Source organism: Myxocyprinus asiaticus, chromosome 5 (genome assembly GCF_019703515.2).
Source record: "Myxocyprinus asiaticus isolate MX2 ecotype Aquarium Trade chromosome 5, UBuf_Myxa_2, whole genome shotgun sequence".
NCBI classification, from domain to species: Eukaryota; Metazoa; Chordata; class Actinopteri; order Cypriniformes; family Catostomidae; genus Myxocyprinus; species Myxocyprinus asiaticus.
The window spans coordinates 42,341,704-42,355,931 of NC_059348.1; the positions used below are offsets into that span (position 1 = coordinate 42,341,704).

General features: G+C 37.9%; 1 protein-coding gene across 1 annotated transcript in view; it reads right to left on the reverse strand.

Moving 5' to 3' along the window:
* Positions 1-14,014, reverse strand: part of LOC127441054 (solute carrier family 25 member 36-A) — a 39,826-nt gene extending 25,812 nt beyond the window's left edge. The window contains exon 1 of the mRNA XM_051698208.1: positions 13,593-14,014. Coding sequence (XP_051554168.1) covers positions 13,593-13,633 — 41 coding nt within the window. The 5' untranslated portion in view covers positions 13,634-14,014. The remainder of the gene's footprint in view (positions 1-13,592) is intronic.
* Between the last annotated feature and the right edge of the window lie 214 nt (positions 14,015-14,228).

The following is a 14,228-nucleotide window of genomic DNA, read 5'->3' on the forward strand; positions in this document are numbered from 1 at the left end:
GGTTTACACACTCGCGCTCTCACTCACTCACTGGCCAATGAACAGAACGATCACACACAAGGCACGAGGGCAACTCATCTGCCCCTCCCACTTAAACACTCCGCAGTGTACTTTTACAAAAATTCCACTGGCTTTTTAGTACTTCACAGTTACTTATGAAATTCTGCACTTATGAAAAAAATCTATTACATTAAGTTTTGATTTTGAAAAAAAAAGTGAAGAGCTTCAGAGAGGGGAAAAGAAAGTAAGTTTAATTGTTTCACAAATGGAACAAAAAATGAGCAAATGCTAACATTTCTGTGCAAGTCCACTGGTCAATGATTTGTTTAGGTTGGATGCAAAAAAAAAAAAAGCAGTTTGCATTTGAGGTTTGCACAGCACTGTTCAAAGAGATAAAACTCCCAGGAGTAAGGCAACAAAAGTCCTGTCTAATGTAACAGGCACTACTTAAATGGGACCTGAACCAAACTGAAACTCAAATCCGATGAAAGATTCCAAAGATACTGCAATAAAATCAAACTGGAACAGTAAATACGGAATGAAGCGCAGCACTGTTAACTGACAGAAATGTATTACAACTTTTTTTTTAATGCAAACAGAATGTGTTCATAAATATTCCAAATTGCATTATTTCTATCTGGTCATGCATACTGCCTTTGGGTAGCTGATTTATTTTAAATGGGGTCAGTAGTGTACTGCAGTGTGAAATGCTATACTACTTCTAAATTTTAATCAGCATTTTTGTAATTGTTGTACAATAATTATATATGCATTTTTTTATTACCTTGTTTTCACTGAAAGACTAAATCGAATATTTGTACTTTAGAAAAAGTCACTGCAAAACTCTAACTGGAAAAAGCTACAATGTGATTAAAAATGGTGAAAAAACTTGGTTTGAAATAGAGGTCAAAAGACAGTGGATTTTGCAGATAAAGGTACTAAGGTGTAAGAAAATGCAGATGACTGGTTAATTGGCCAATAGTCAGAAGTTCACATGCACTCAGGTTGAAGTCATTAAAAATAATTTTTAACCACTCCACAGATGTAATATTAGCAAACTATAGTTTTGGCAAGTCGTTTAGGACATCTACTTTGTGCATGGCACGAGTCATTTTTCCAACAATTGTTTACAGACAGATTATTTCACTTTTAACTGACTATATCACAATTCCAGTGGGTCAGGAGTTTACATACACAAAGTTAACTGTGCCTTTAAGCAGCTTGGAAATACACCAGAAAATGATGTCAATAAATAAATAAGCCAAAAAAAAATTGTGGACCTCAAAGTCTAGATCATCCTTGGGAGCAACTTCCAAAAGCCTGAAGGTACCACGTTCATCTGTACAAACAATAGTACGTAAGTATAAACACCATAGGACCACGCAGCCATCATACTGCTCAGGAAGGAGACTCATTCTGTCTCCTATAGATGAACATAGGTTGGTGTGAAAGTGCAAATCAATCCCAGAACAACAGCAAAGGACCTTGTGAAGATGCTGGAGGAAACAGATAGACAAGTATCTATATTCACAGTAAAATGAGACCTATATTGATATAACCTGAAAGGCTGCTCAGCAAGGAAGAAACCACTGCTCCAAAACTGCCATATAAAAAACAGACTACAATTTGCAAGTGACCATGGAAGACAAAGATCTTACTTTTTGTAGAAATATCCTCTGGTCTGATGAAACAAAAATTGAACTGTTTGGCCATAATGACAATCCTTATGTTTGGAGGGAAAGGGGTGAGGCTTGCAAGCCGAAGAACACCATCCCAACCATGAAGCATGGGGTGGTAGCATCATGTTGTGGGGTGCTTTGCTGCAGGAGGGACTGGTACACTTCACAAAATAGATGGCATCATGAGGAAGGAAAATGATGTGGATATATTGAGGCAACATCAAGACATCAGCCAGGAAGTTAAAGCTTGGTCGCAAATGGACAATGACCCCAAGCATACCTCCAAAGTTGTGGCAAAATGGCTTAAGGACAACAAAGTTAAGGTATTGGAGTGGCCATCACAAAGCCCTGATCTCAAACCGATAGAAAATTTGTGGGCAGAACTGAAAGAGAGTGTGCAAGCAAGGAGGCCTACAAACCTGACTCAGTTACACCAGTTCTGTCTGGAGGAATGGGCCAAAATTCCAGCAACTTATTGTGAGAAGCTTGTGGAAGGCTACCCAAAACGTCTGACCCAAGTTAAACAATTTAAAGTCAATGCTACCAAATACTAACAAAGTGTATGTAAACTTCTGACCCGCTGGGAATGTGATGAAAGAAATAAAGGCTGAAATACATATGTGTATGTATGTGTATGTATGTGTGTGTCTGTACGTACGTATGTGTATAATTATTTTTTTTATTTTTTATTTATTTATCTATGTCTTGTTGCTGTTTTTGTATTGTTGTACACTGGAAGCTCCTGTCACCAAGACAAATTCCTTGTAAGTGTAAGCATACTAGGCAATAAAGCTGATTCTGATTCTCTCTACTATTATTCTGACATTCCACATTCTTAAAATAAAGTAGTGATCCTAACTGACCTAAGACAGGGAATGTTTTCTACGATTAAATGTCAGGAATTGTGAAAAACTGAGGTGTATGTAAACTCCTGACTTCAACTGATACATACACACACACACACACACACACACACACACAACCGGTCAAAAGTTTTGAAACACTTGACTGAAATGTTTCTCATGATCTTAAAAATCTTTTGATCTGAAGGCGTATGCTTAAATGTTTGAAATTAGCTTTGTAGACAAAAATATAATTGTGCTACCATATTAATTTATTTCATTATAAAACTAAAATGTAATTAAAAAAAATAAAAAAATTTTTTAAAATTGATGACTTGGACCAAATAATAAAGAAAAGCAGCCAATAAGTGCCCAACATAGATGGGAACTCCTTCAATACTGTTTAAAAAGCATCCCAGGGTGATATCTCAAGAAGTTGGTTGAGAAAATGTCAAGATTACATGTCTGCAAATTCTAGGCAAAGGGTGACTACTTTGAAGATGCTAAAATATAACAGTTTTGATTTATTTTGGATTTTGTTTAGTCACAACATAATTCCCATAGTTCCATTTATGTTATTCCATAGTTTTGATGACTTTACTATTATTCTAAAATGTGAAAAAAATTATAATAAAGAATGAGTAAGTGTTTCAAAACTTTTGACCGGTAGTGTGTATACACACACACACACACACACACACACACACACACACACACTTGTGCTCAAAAGTTTGCATACCCTGGCAGAAATTGTGACATTTGGGCATTGATTTTGAAAATATGACTGATCAGGCAAAAAAAAACAAAAAAACAAAACTGACTTTTATTTAAGAATAGTGATCATATGAAGCCATTTATTATCACATAGTTGTTTGGCTCCTTTTTAAAATCATAATGATAACAGAAATCACCCAAATGGCCCTGATCAAAAGTTTACATACCCTTGAATGTTTGGCCTTGTTACAGACATACAAGGTGACACACACAGGTTTAAATGGCAATTAAAGGTTAATTTCCCACACCTGTGGCTTTTTAAATTGCAATTAGTGTCTGTGTATAAATAGTGAGTCATGGGGAGCAGAAAAGAACTGTAAAAAGACCTGCGTAACAAGTTAATGGAACTATATAAAGATGGAAAAGGATATAAAAAGATATCCAAAGCCTTGAAAATGCCAGTCAGTTCTGTTCAATCACATATTAAGAAGTGGAAAATTCAGGGATCTCTTGATACCAAGCCAAGGTCAGGTAGACCAAGAAAGATTTCAGCCATAACTGCCAGAAGAATTGTTCGGGATACAAAGAAAAACCCACAGGTAACCTCAGAAATACAGGCTGCTCTGGAAAAAGACGGTGTGGTTGTTTCAAGGAGCACAATACGACGATACTTGAACAAAAATGAGCTGCATGGTCGAGTTGCCAGAAGGAAGCCTTTACTGCGCCAATGCCACAAAAAAGCCGGACAACACCTTGACACGCCTCATAGCTTCTGGCACTCTGTAATCTGGAGTGACGAGACCAAAATAGAGCTTTATGGTCACAACCATAAGCGCTATGTTTGGAGAGGGGTCAACAAGGCCTACAGTGAAAAGAATACCATCTGCACTGTGAAGCATGGTGGTGGCTCACTGATGTTTTGGGGGTGTGTGAGCTCTAAAGGCACGGGGAATCTTGTGTAAATTGATGGAAATGCCTAGTTGATGAGAGAGGTCAAAGGAGAATGACCAGACTGGTTCGAACTGACAAAGTCTACGGTAATTCAGATAACCGCTCTGTACAGTTGATCAGAATAGCATCTCAGAATGCGATGAGTGTTGGCGCTGTTTTGGCGGCATGAGGGGGACCTACACAATATTAGGCATGTGGTTTTAATGTTGTGGCTAATCTGTGTGTATATATATATATATATATATATATATATATATATATATATATATATATATATATATATATATATATATATATATATATTTTAGTAGTGACTCGCCTCAATCCGGGTGGCGGAGGACAAATTTCAGTTGCCTCCGCATCTGAGACCGTCAATCCATGCATCTTATCACGTGGCTTGTTGAGCGCATTACCGCGGAGACATAGTGCGTGTGGAGGCTTCACGTTATTCTCCGCGGCAACCACGCACAACTTACCACGCGCCCCACCGAGAGCGAACCACATTATAGCAACCACGAGGAGGTTACCCCATGTGATTCTACCCTCCCTAGCAACCGGGCCAATTTGGTTGCTTAGGAGACCTAGCTGAAGTTACTCAGCACGCCCTGGATTCAAACTCATGACTCCAGGGGTGGTAGTCAGCGTCTTTACTCGCTGAGCTACCCAGGCCACCAAACTCACTATTCTTAAGAGTTGCATATCGCCGATTTTCTTCACGATAAGATACACACCGCAACACATATGTATTATGATTCACTTCGTGGCACGCCATCATGTTATAATCTAACTGGAGAAAGCATGCACGAGGGACGTGCGTACCTGCGCCAGAGTGTACATCAGCCAGGTGCAGTTTCAATCTCTCCCTCTTGGATCTGGTCACTTCACGTGACTCATAGAAGCGGCTCTGTCCACACAGAGATATGCCAGTTTCGGAGTTTTTACTTATTTACATGACCTGCTTCCGTATTATTTTAACTATAATAAAGGATGCATTAAAGATAAAACGGCAAGGTGTTTCCTTTAAAGATGCTCTGACATGCAAGTTTTGCTTCAGTGGAAAGGAAGCTCCGGCTCCACTGTATTTCACAACAGGAGTGCTTCTGTATTTAGTTATTTTGTATAATTTCCTAATACTTTGCGATCTACACCACTTGAAGCTGTTTGGAAAGTTTGGAGTGCATCTGGACTGTAAGCTGTGTCTTCTTCCTCTCCTCAGTCAGGCGCGAACTGCAGTGCTGCTCTAGTGCGTCATCATTAGTTTCATATCTGATCTCATGTTACGTTAAATGAGATCAAACGACTATTCGACAACAAAAAAATTTGCCGACAAATTTTTTGAATTGTCGACGTTGTCGATAACGTCACCTAATCGTTTCAGCCCTAATATATATACACACACACTAGCGGCCAAAAGTTTAGAATGATTTTGCTCTTATGGAAAGAAATCTGTACTTTTATTCACCATAGTGGCATTCAACTGATCACAATGTATAGTCAGGACATAAATAATGTGAAAAATTACTATTACAATTTGAAAAAAAAAAATTCAGAACTTCTTAAACTACTTCAAAGAGTTCTCATCAAAAAATCCTCCATGTGCAGCAATGACAGCTTTGCAGATCCTTGGCATTCTAGCTGTCTGTTTGTCCAGATACTCAGATGACATTTCACCCCACGCTTCTTGTAGCACTTGCCATAGATGTGGCTGTCTTGCCAGGCACTTCTCACACACCTTACAGTCTAGCAGATCCCACAAATGCTCAATGGGTTTAAGATCCATAACACTCTTTTCCAATTATCTGTTGTTCAATGTCTGTGTTTCTTTGCCCACTCTAACCTTTTCTTTTTGTTTTTCTGTTTCAAAAGTGGCTTTTTCCTTGCAATTCTTCCCATAAGGCCGGCACCAGAGTCTTCTCTTTACTGTTGTACATGAAACTGGTGTTGAGTGGGTAGAATTCAACGAAGCTGTCAGCTGAGGACATGTGAGGCATCTATTTCTCAAACTAGAGACTCTGATCTACTTCATCTTGTTTAGTTGTGGAAGGCCAGATGTACATCTCTTTCTGTCCTTGTAAGAGCCAGTTGTCCTTTGTCTTTGAAGACTGTAGTGTACACCTTTGTATGACATCTTCAGTTTTTTGTAAATTTCAAGCACTGTATAGCCTTCATTTCTCAAAACAATACTGACTTACAAGTTTCTAGAGAAAGCTGTTTCTTTTTTTTGTTGCCATTTTTGACCTAATATTGACCTTAAGACATGCCAGTCTATTGCATACTGTGGCAACTCAAGAACAAACACAAAGACAATGTTAAGCTTCATTTAATGAAACAAATAGCTTTCAGCAGTGTTTGATATAATGGCACGTGATTTTCTAGTACCAAATTAGCAATTTAGCATGATTACTCAAGGATAAGGTGTTGGAGTGATGGCTGCTGGAAATGGGGCCTATCTAGATTTGATCAATAATGACTTTTTTCAAATAGTGATGGTGCTGTTTTTTACATTAGTAATGTCCTGACTATACTTTGTGATTAGTTGAAAGCCACTTTGGTGAATTAAAGTACCAATTTCCTTCCGAAACAGCAAAATCTGTACATTATTCCAAACTTTTGGCCGCCAGTGTGTGTGTGTGTGTGTCAAACCAGTCAAAAAGTTTTGAAACACTTATTCTTTATTATATATATATATATATATATATATATATATATATATATATATATATATATATATATATATATATATACACACACACACACACACACACACACACACATGAGAGAGAGAGAGAGAGAGAGAGAGACAGAGAGAGACACAGAGAGAGAGAGAGAGAGAGAGAGAGAGAGACAGTAGTGCCCGACCGATTTATCGTAACACCACTGCCGCTGTTTATATCTCGACTCGGCAGGTGTAAATGCTTCTTATTTTACAACCTGCCCCTAATTGACTGGCAGTATTAAAATAGTCAACATTTGACTGATACTAAACAGTATTTGTTTATTTAGCTATTTATTTTATTTTTATTTATTCTTTACATAAATGGTCAGAAACTGACTGATACTAAACATACAGTACTGATTTTTATTTAGCTATAATTTTAATTTATTCTTTACATAAATGATCAGCAACTGACTGATACTGAACATACAGTGTAGCAAAACTTCACACAGGGAGGGAAGGAGGACACTTTTTAATTGTCAACTTCCTGAGCTTACAGCTTCACAATAACTACTTAACTTCACAATAACGCATCAACTACACAGCGGGACTCTAGATCTCTGGCTCTCTCTTTCTTGTCGGTGGCATGGTCCTTTTATACCGCTCTCCCCAAGCTCACTGCAACTAGAAACAGGTGTTAATCATAATTTGGCTCAGGTGTATGCACCCTTACCGCTTTCTCTCCGGGCGGACGCTTGACCACGCCCCCACTGCCACATACAGTACTGATGTTTATTTAGCTATTTATTGCATTTTTATTTATTCTTTATTTGCTTAGTGTTCATTTCTAGAATTTGTTGACAATGTATAATAATAATGTCAAATATTCTTTGATAAAAATATTTGTTTAAGAAAGCAGCCTTCTGAGTACCTTTGCATAACCATATTGGTGCAAAATCGGTGTACAATCCACATAGAAAAGGTCTGTTTTCATTCCAGCTCAAAGATTTGCTATATTGGCCACCATATCGGTAATTGGTGAATTTTCGCCCGCTGAAATCGGTATCAAAAATCCCATATCGGTCGGGCTCTGATAGATAAGACAGACAGACAGATATCGATTTATAGGATGCTAAAAACATTTCTTTCCTTACTATTATGGGCACAGACACAAAGGCTACAAGAGTCCAAAAACAATAAAATTCTGAATGCAGTTTGCTGTGTAACCAGAATCCCAATAATGACCAGAAGAATAAAAAAGAAGATTTGATGCATAATGCTGGACTTTTAAATACAAACAAGCCTGAAATACACCCAGGACTATTTTTCTTTAAATGAGAGAGACTTAGCTTTTTTACAATGCCCCGTACGTACAGTAAGTATTTATCAAATTAAAGGGATAGTTCACCCAAAAACGAAAATTCACAATGCAAGTGAACGGTGACCAGAACTCAGAAGGTCCAAAAAGGACATAGAGGCAGCATAAAAGTAATCCACATGTCTCCAGTGGTTAAATCCTTACCTTCTGAAGCGATATGACAGGTGTGGGTGAGACACAGATCAATATTTAATATTTTACTGTTAATCTACACTTTCACTTCCACATTCTGGTGTGGAAGTGAGTTTCACTTTTATATCAAGCTACCTACTGGTCGGGACTGGTCAAAGGTGGAGATTATCATATCGCTTCAAAAGATATGGATTAAACTACTTGAGTCTTACTGATTACCTTTATGCTGCCTTTATGTCCTTTTTGGACCTTCTGAGTTCTGGTCACCCTTCACTTGTATTGTACGGACCTACAGAGCTGAAATATTTTTTCTAAAACATCTTAATTTTTGTTCTGTAGAAGGAAGAAAGTCATACACATCCAGGATGGCATGAGGGAGAGTAAATGATGAGAGAATGTTCTTTTATGGGCAAACTATCCCTTTAAGCTTTTTACAGCCTATATATTCATAGGATGAAGGGTTTTGTGTGTGTGTGTGTGTGTGTGTGTGTGTATTATATATATATATATATATATATTCGCCAATAACCAATAGTTCCAAAATGCAACTATTGGCACTGATTAAACTGTAAAACGTATTTATTGTTATATCTCTAGTCTGAAATGGTGACTAGCTACAGCACCTAAATATATACTTTCCTAATGCATTCATATAAAAATTTCAACCGCAAATCTTAGATAAAAAAATAAGTTAATTTCCATGTTATTTGTCAGCTACCCTTTTACATTGTCATTATTTGGCAGAGCCTTTCAGATCAAAAAGACTTACAGTTGCACATGGTGAAGTATTTTATTATAGGGTTTATTTGATCTCTTTGTCAGGGTTTTTGTCAATGAACATTTACTGCTATGCACAGCCAGGGAATTCCCATATCCTAAGCTGAGTGATTATTTGTATCACAGTCTCTTTGATTTGTTTATTATTACACTGTTCTTTCCAGTGGTGGGTGAACTAGAAACTGCTCACAGTTATTCTTACAGCTATGCCATCTCATTTAAAGCACAAATTATTCTGGCATGCACAACATTAGGTATAAATGTACTTATCTGAAAACACTCTTTGCCCTTCACCACCACTGTATGCAGCAAAACCCAAGGAATATTCCAGGTTCAATAGAAGTTAAGCTCAATCGACAGCATTTGTGGCATATTGTTGGTTATAGGGCTGCCCCCTAATAGTCGACCACATGTTAGTCGGTGAGAAGTCTTGGTCGACCACGTTTTGATTGGTCAGTTGGTCGCAGAACAAAAAAAAAAAAAAAATCCACAGGAAACCGACGAACACCAGTATTACCGCTGGTTGGACAACAGGTGGTACTATGGGGTAATTTTCGTTAAGCAGGGTTAGGGTTAAGCCTACACAATAAAGCAATTTTTATTTATTTTAACTAAAAATTCAAATGAAACTTGGAAGAAATTAAGTGCAATTAAAACGTGTGTTGTTCAACTTTTTGAAAGATGGCTTTACAACAGTTGTGAAGTGCAACATTTCTTTGGAAACTAACCTACTTCATCTGTGCATTCTCTACCGGTTGGGTATTTCGTTGTAGGGGAAAATACATTGTGTGTGTAAATACATTAGTTTTGTTCCTTCCTTCACGATATATATATATTGCAATATCCGATTACATAATTATTAATTAATTATTAAAATACATTTCTAAATTCAAATTGCACTCCAAACGAAATGAAAAAGCAATTAAAATAATGAAGTGTATCAACATTTTTATATATATATATATTAGTGCTGTCAGTTGATTAAAATTTTTAATCGCGATTAATTGCATAATTTATTTTGTAGTTAATCGTGATTAATCGCAGATTTGAAAAGTGCTGAAATTTGACACTATATTTACTTCTTTTCTTGTCAAAATTAATTTATTTCCATCTTAGAAAAGGAAACAAAACAAAGTAGCAATATAATGCTTTATTAACATTTTCCAAACAAAACCTTCCACATTATAAAGACAATACACTAAAATATCACCAATTTAAGTAACATTAAATGTTTCCCAAAGCCTAAGTGGGAGTTTGACTAATTGAAAGAACTAGTCCCCACATAGGTTGCATATTCATTGCAATGGGCATTAAATCTCTTAAATCATCCTCCACAATATTAATCTGCCAGTAGACTGTGGCTATCCACTTTGTAACAGCAATCGTGAAGCTGCGTTCTTGATTCGCGTCAGGGCGGCAATGCCAGCATCAAATGCCACTTTGAACCATGAAAAGCGCTTGCAAACAAAATGTCTCATTCTGCATTTTGGTGATAGTTAAGATTTGGTGTGCTTCTGTGTAATTAAAACGTGCCTTACATAGGCTAAAGAATACTTGATTTCTATCAATAGTCCCATTTGGGCTTGTTTTGTACATCAAATAGTGTTAAAAGGTCCTTTCTCCATTTTATCACTGACAGGGAAGCGCTGTCAGAGATAATTTTATTTACTGAGATAACAACCTCTGCGGCTCTATCAGCATAGAGAGCATAACAGTCAACTAGAATGTTTATGGGACTGCCGCATTATTCTATTTTATTCTAACCTTGTAGGCTCAACTTGGTAGAAGGGCTCTGGTGCTGTTGTGTGTGTGTCGCGTTTGTAATGTGTGTATCAGTGCAATGACTCCAGGCAGTCACATTACAAAGGTTCCACCATTCCCACAAGTGTTTATGCTGGTTTATGCTGTATTAACGGTAAATGCGTTAATCGCGATTAAGAAAAATTAATGCGTGAAACTTTAATTAATCGCATGCGTTAACGCTTTAATTCTGACAGCTCTAATATATGAGTAACCACCTTTCATTTACCATCACGCAAATATCCGTCTAAACATGCAGGCGGAACATTACTTACACAAATGAAGACATAAAAACAATTATAAACGTAAAAATAATAATGATAATAATAATCACTGAAATATATCGGTTGAAATGTAATGGTTCGAGGTGAATGTGTTTTATGTATTATTTTATGATTTAATCACAGATGTAGGCTATAGGCTGCAAAGTTGTGTTCACAATGAACTGCTCTGTGGAAATAAAGCAAACTGAACTCAAAGCATCACCTGAGCTGAGATGTCCGAGTTCATTTGCAGCACTCATAAATGATAGTTCATGCAAAAAAATAATAATAATAATAATAATAATTCAGAAGACAGAAACAAAGAGTGAGAACCTTTTACATGCGCGTGTTCAACGAGACTGCACGCCTCCGTACAAACAGCATGTCACACATGCGCATAGACGGCTTTTCTGTCATCTGTTCTTAATATAATAAAGCGTGTTTCTTCAAGAGCGTGTCTGTGTGCCGCGGGGCAAATTATTTGTAATATTAATTTGATAATAATTATAGCCTAATAATAATAATAATTTAAAACATTAATGGGAAAACGAGCCAAATATCATCTTGACATTGCCAAAGGCATCAGCTATTGGCAATCACTCTGACCATTGCTGATCCCCGAAATCCTCGTCTGTCGGCACAACCCTAATGTGCATTTCTCTCTATAAATTAACAAAATGTTCAGTCTCCTTGCTGGTTTTTCCGACACATTCAGGACCATTACCGCTTTTGCCGGTGTCGCTGTGGCTCACTTCGTGCGTGCACTTATAAAATTCATATTATAAAGGGTCATTATTACGGTTTAGTATTTCTCTAATGTAGAACAGTGTTAGCAATGTTACTTATAACATTCTTTCTCAGCCCTGGAACTCAAACCATTTTCTGATGCCCCCCAATATATAAAATCAAATTAATATCATAAACATGCAACAACTAGTCGACAAATGGCTTAAACTAACGCCTACTAGTCGACTAGGAAAATCTTTGGACGGGGGCAGCCCTAGATGATTATCACAAAATAAATGAATTCTGATTTGTGTACGATTTTCTTTAAAAATTCAAGGTTACAGTAAAGCACTTACAATGGAAGTGAATGGGGCTAATGGGTTTAAAAGGCAGAAGCGTGTCCCTTATTTTTTTTTTAAAGCATTTGTGTATTATTTGAGCTGTAAAGTTTTTTTAAATGGTAATTTACTGGGATTACAGGGTTTATGGTGCTATGGCACCATGGCAACAAAGTAATTGGACAACTTTACAGTGAAGGTTAGCAAGCTATTTTTCACACTAAAGTAATGTTAACATGCACATTGTTTACGTCTCGCAGCTATACTGTTGAAAAAGTGACTATTTTAATGTTTATGCGAATTGGCCCCATTCACCTCAACTGTAAGTGCATCACTGTAACTCAAGACTTTTTTTAAAGAAAAGGAGGGACAAGTCCAAATTAGCTTTTGTGGTAATCAATATTATGCCACAAAAACTGAGGACTGAGCTTACCTTGCATTGAACACAGAATACTCCTTTCAAGCCACTGCCATAACTCATATGACCCCTGTGGAAATATGACCACTGATAGCACAAATATTATGCTCTTATTAGAGGCCTTTTGTTATACCTTTTATCAGGGTCAGAGTCAACCAATGACCCTGGGAGATAAGAGCTCTCCTCATATCTCTTTTAGGGGAAAGTTGGTTAGGCCCTAATTTCCTTATTATGAAAAATGGCAGTCAGTAACCTTTGATTCAAAGGCCGAGAATAAATGTATGCTCACAGAGTGCAAAAGAGCAGCCAGGGACATGCAGGAATGAGAATGGAGCCAAAAATAGTTGTACTATACTAGACTGCTGTGCTCCCTGTCAAACAACAAGCTAGTCTCACTGGACTCGAGTCAGGCTTACAGTTGAAACCACATGCCTAGTGCAACAATAAAAGAAATGGTATTGCTTCAGGTTCACATACAACTTCTAGTTTTTCCCGTCTCTTATATCGATGGCAATAGCAACACGCATGAGAGAAAAGCATCAATGCATGATCACTTCCTGAAACAGAGAAAATTACTATGCTAGGGTTTTCTGGAGGTTTCTGTGACATCATCACAGTATATCATGCCTCTATTGTGTGGTCTTGAATTTACAGAAATCAATGAGACCGCAGCTTAACACATGCTGTTAGACACTAGCTTGATTGTTTTCACTGTTACATGTGCATCTATCCGTCACGCCGTTTGATAATGTTGCCCTCTTTAGCTCCACGATGATGACCATGTCTAATACGATTTAAAAGTCAAATTGAACGGATGGATGTAAAAAAGGAATGGTGTCACACTGTTAGGTCCGTGTATACACATGACAGCAGTGATTGATGTGTGTCAGTCTTTCTCCCCGGCTCGCTAGTACTTACCCGCCAGCAAAGAGATGAACCAGGGTGTCCCTCTGACTCATCCTTTAGCATTCTCCGCACCCACACCCAGGCCTGCAGTGCGAGCAAGAGCCGGACAGCTCCGCCGAACCCTCTGAGATTCTGCTGTGTCGCTCAGTTTTAAGGATGTGGATATGAATAAACAAAAATACTCGTTTATTCAGCCCGACGTTTTGCGGGCGAGATGTGTCGCGCGATGCGAATAGCTGAGCCCGCTAACGGCCGTCGATGTGCGCAGACGCCTCCTTTTGCCTCTAACGGATCCGTTTTTTCTTCCTAAAGACTCTTACTCTTCAATAGCACCGATATCCAACGGATTCCGAGGTCGTGATTGCAGAGGAGATGGGTTTTGAGGGTCTAAACCCGTGCAGAGTCGGTGGCGTCTGTTGTTCGTTGTATCCCCCCAGCTGAGGCTGAGAAACGAAATGAGATCGACAGCGGGGTCGCTATTTACGAGCCACTCAGAATCCGCAAAACAGAGGCAGTGATTGGTCGATTCGCTGCGTGACGTCACTTGTCTCCGCCCCATCATGCCCCTTTCACATGATCACGCAATTGATAAATCGTAAATATTGATTTATCCCGATTTAGAAGTTAAGGCACATATTTGCACATTTG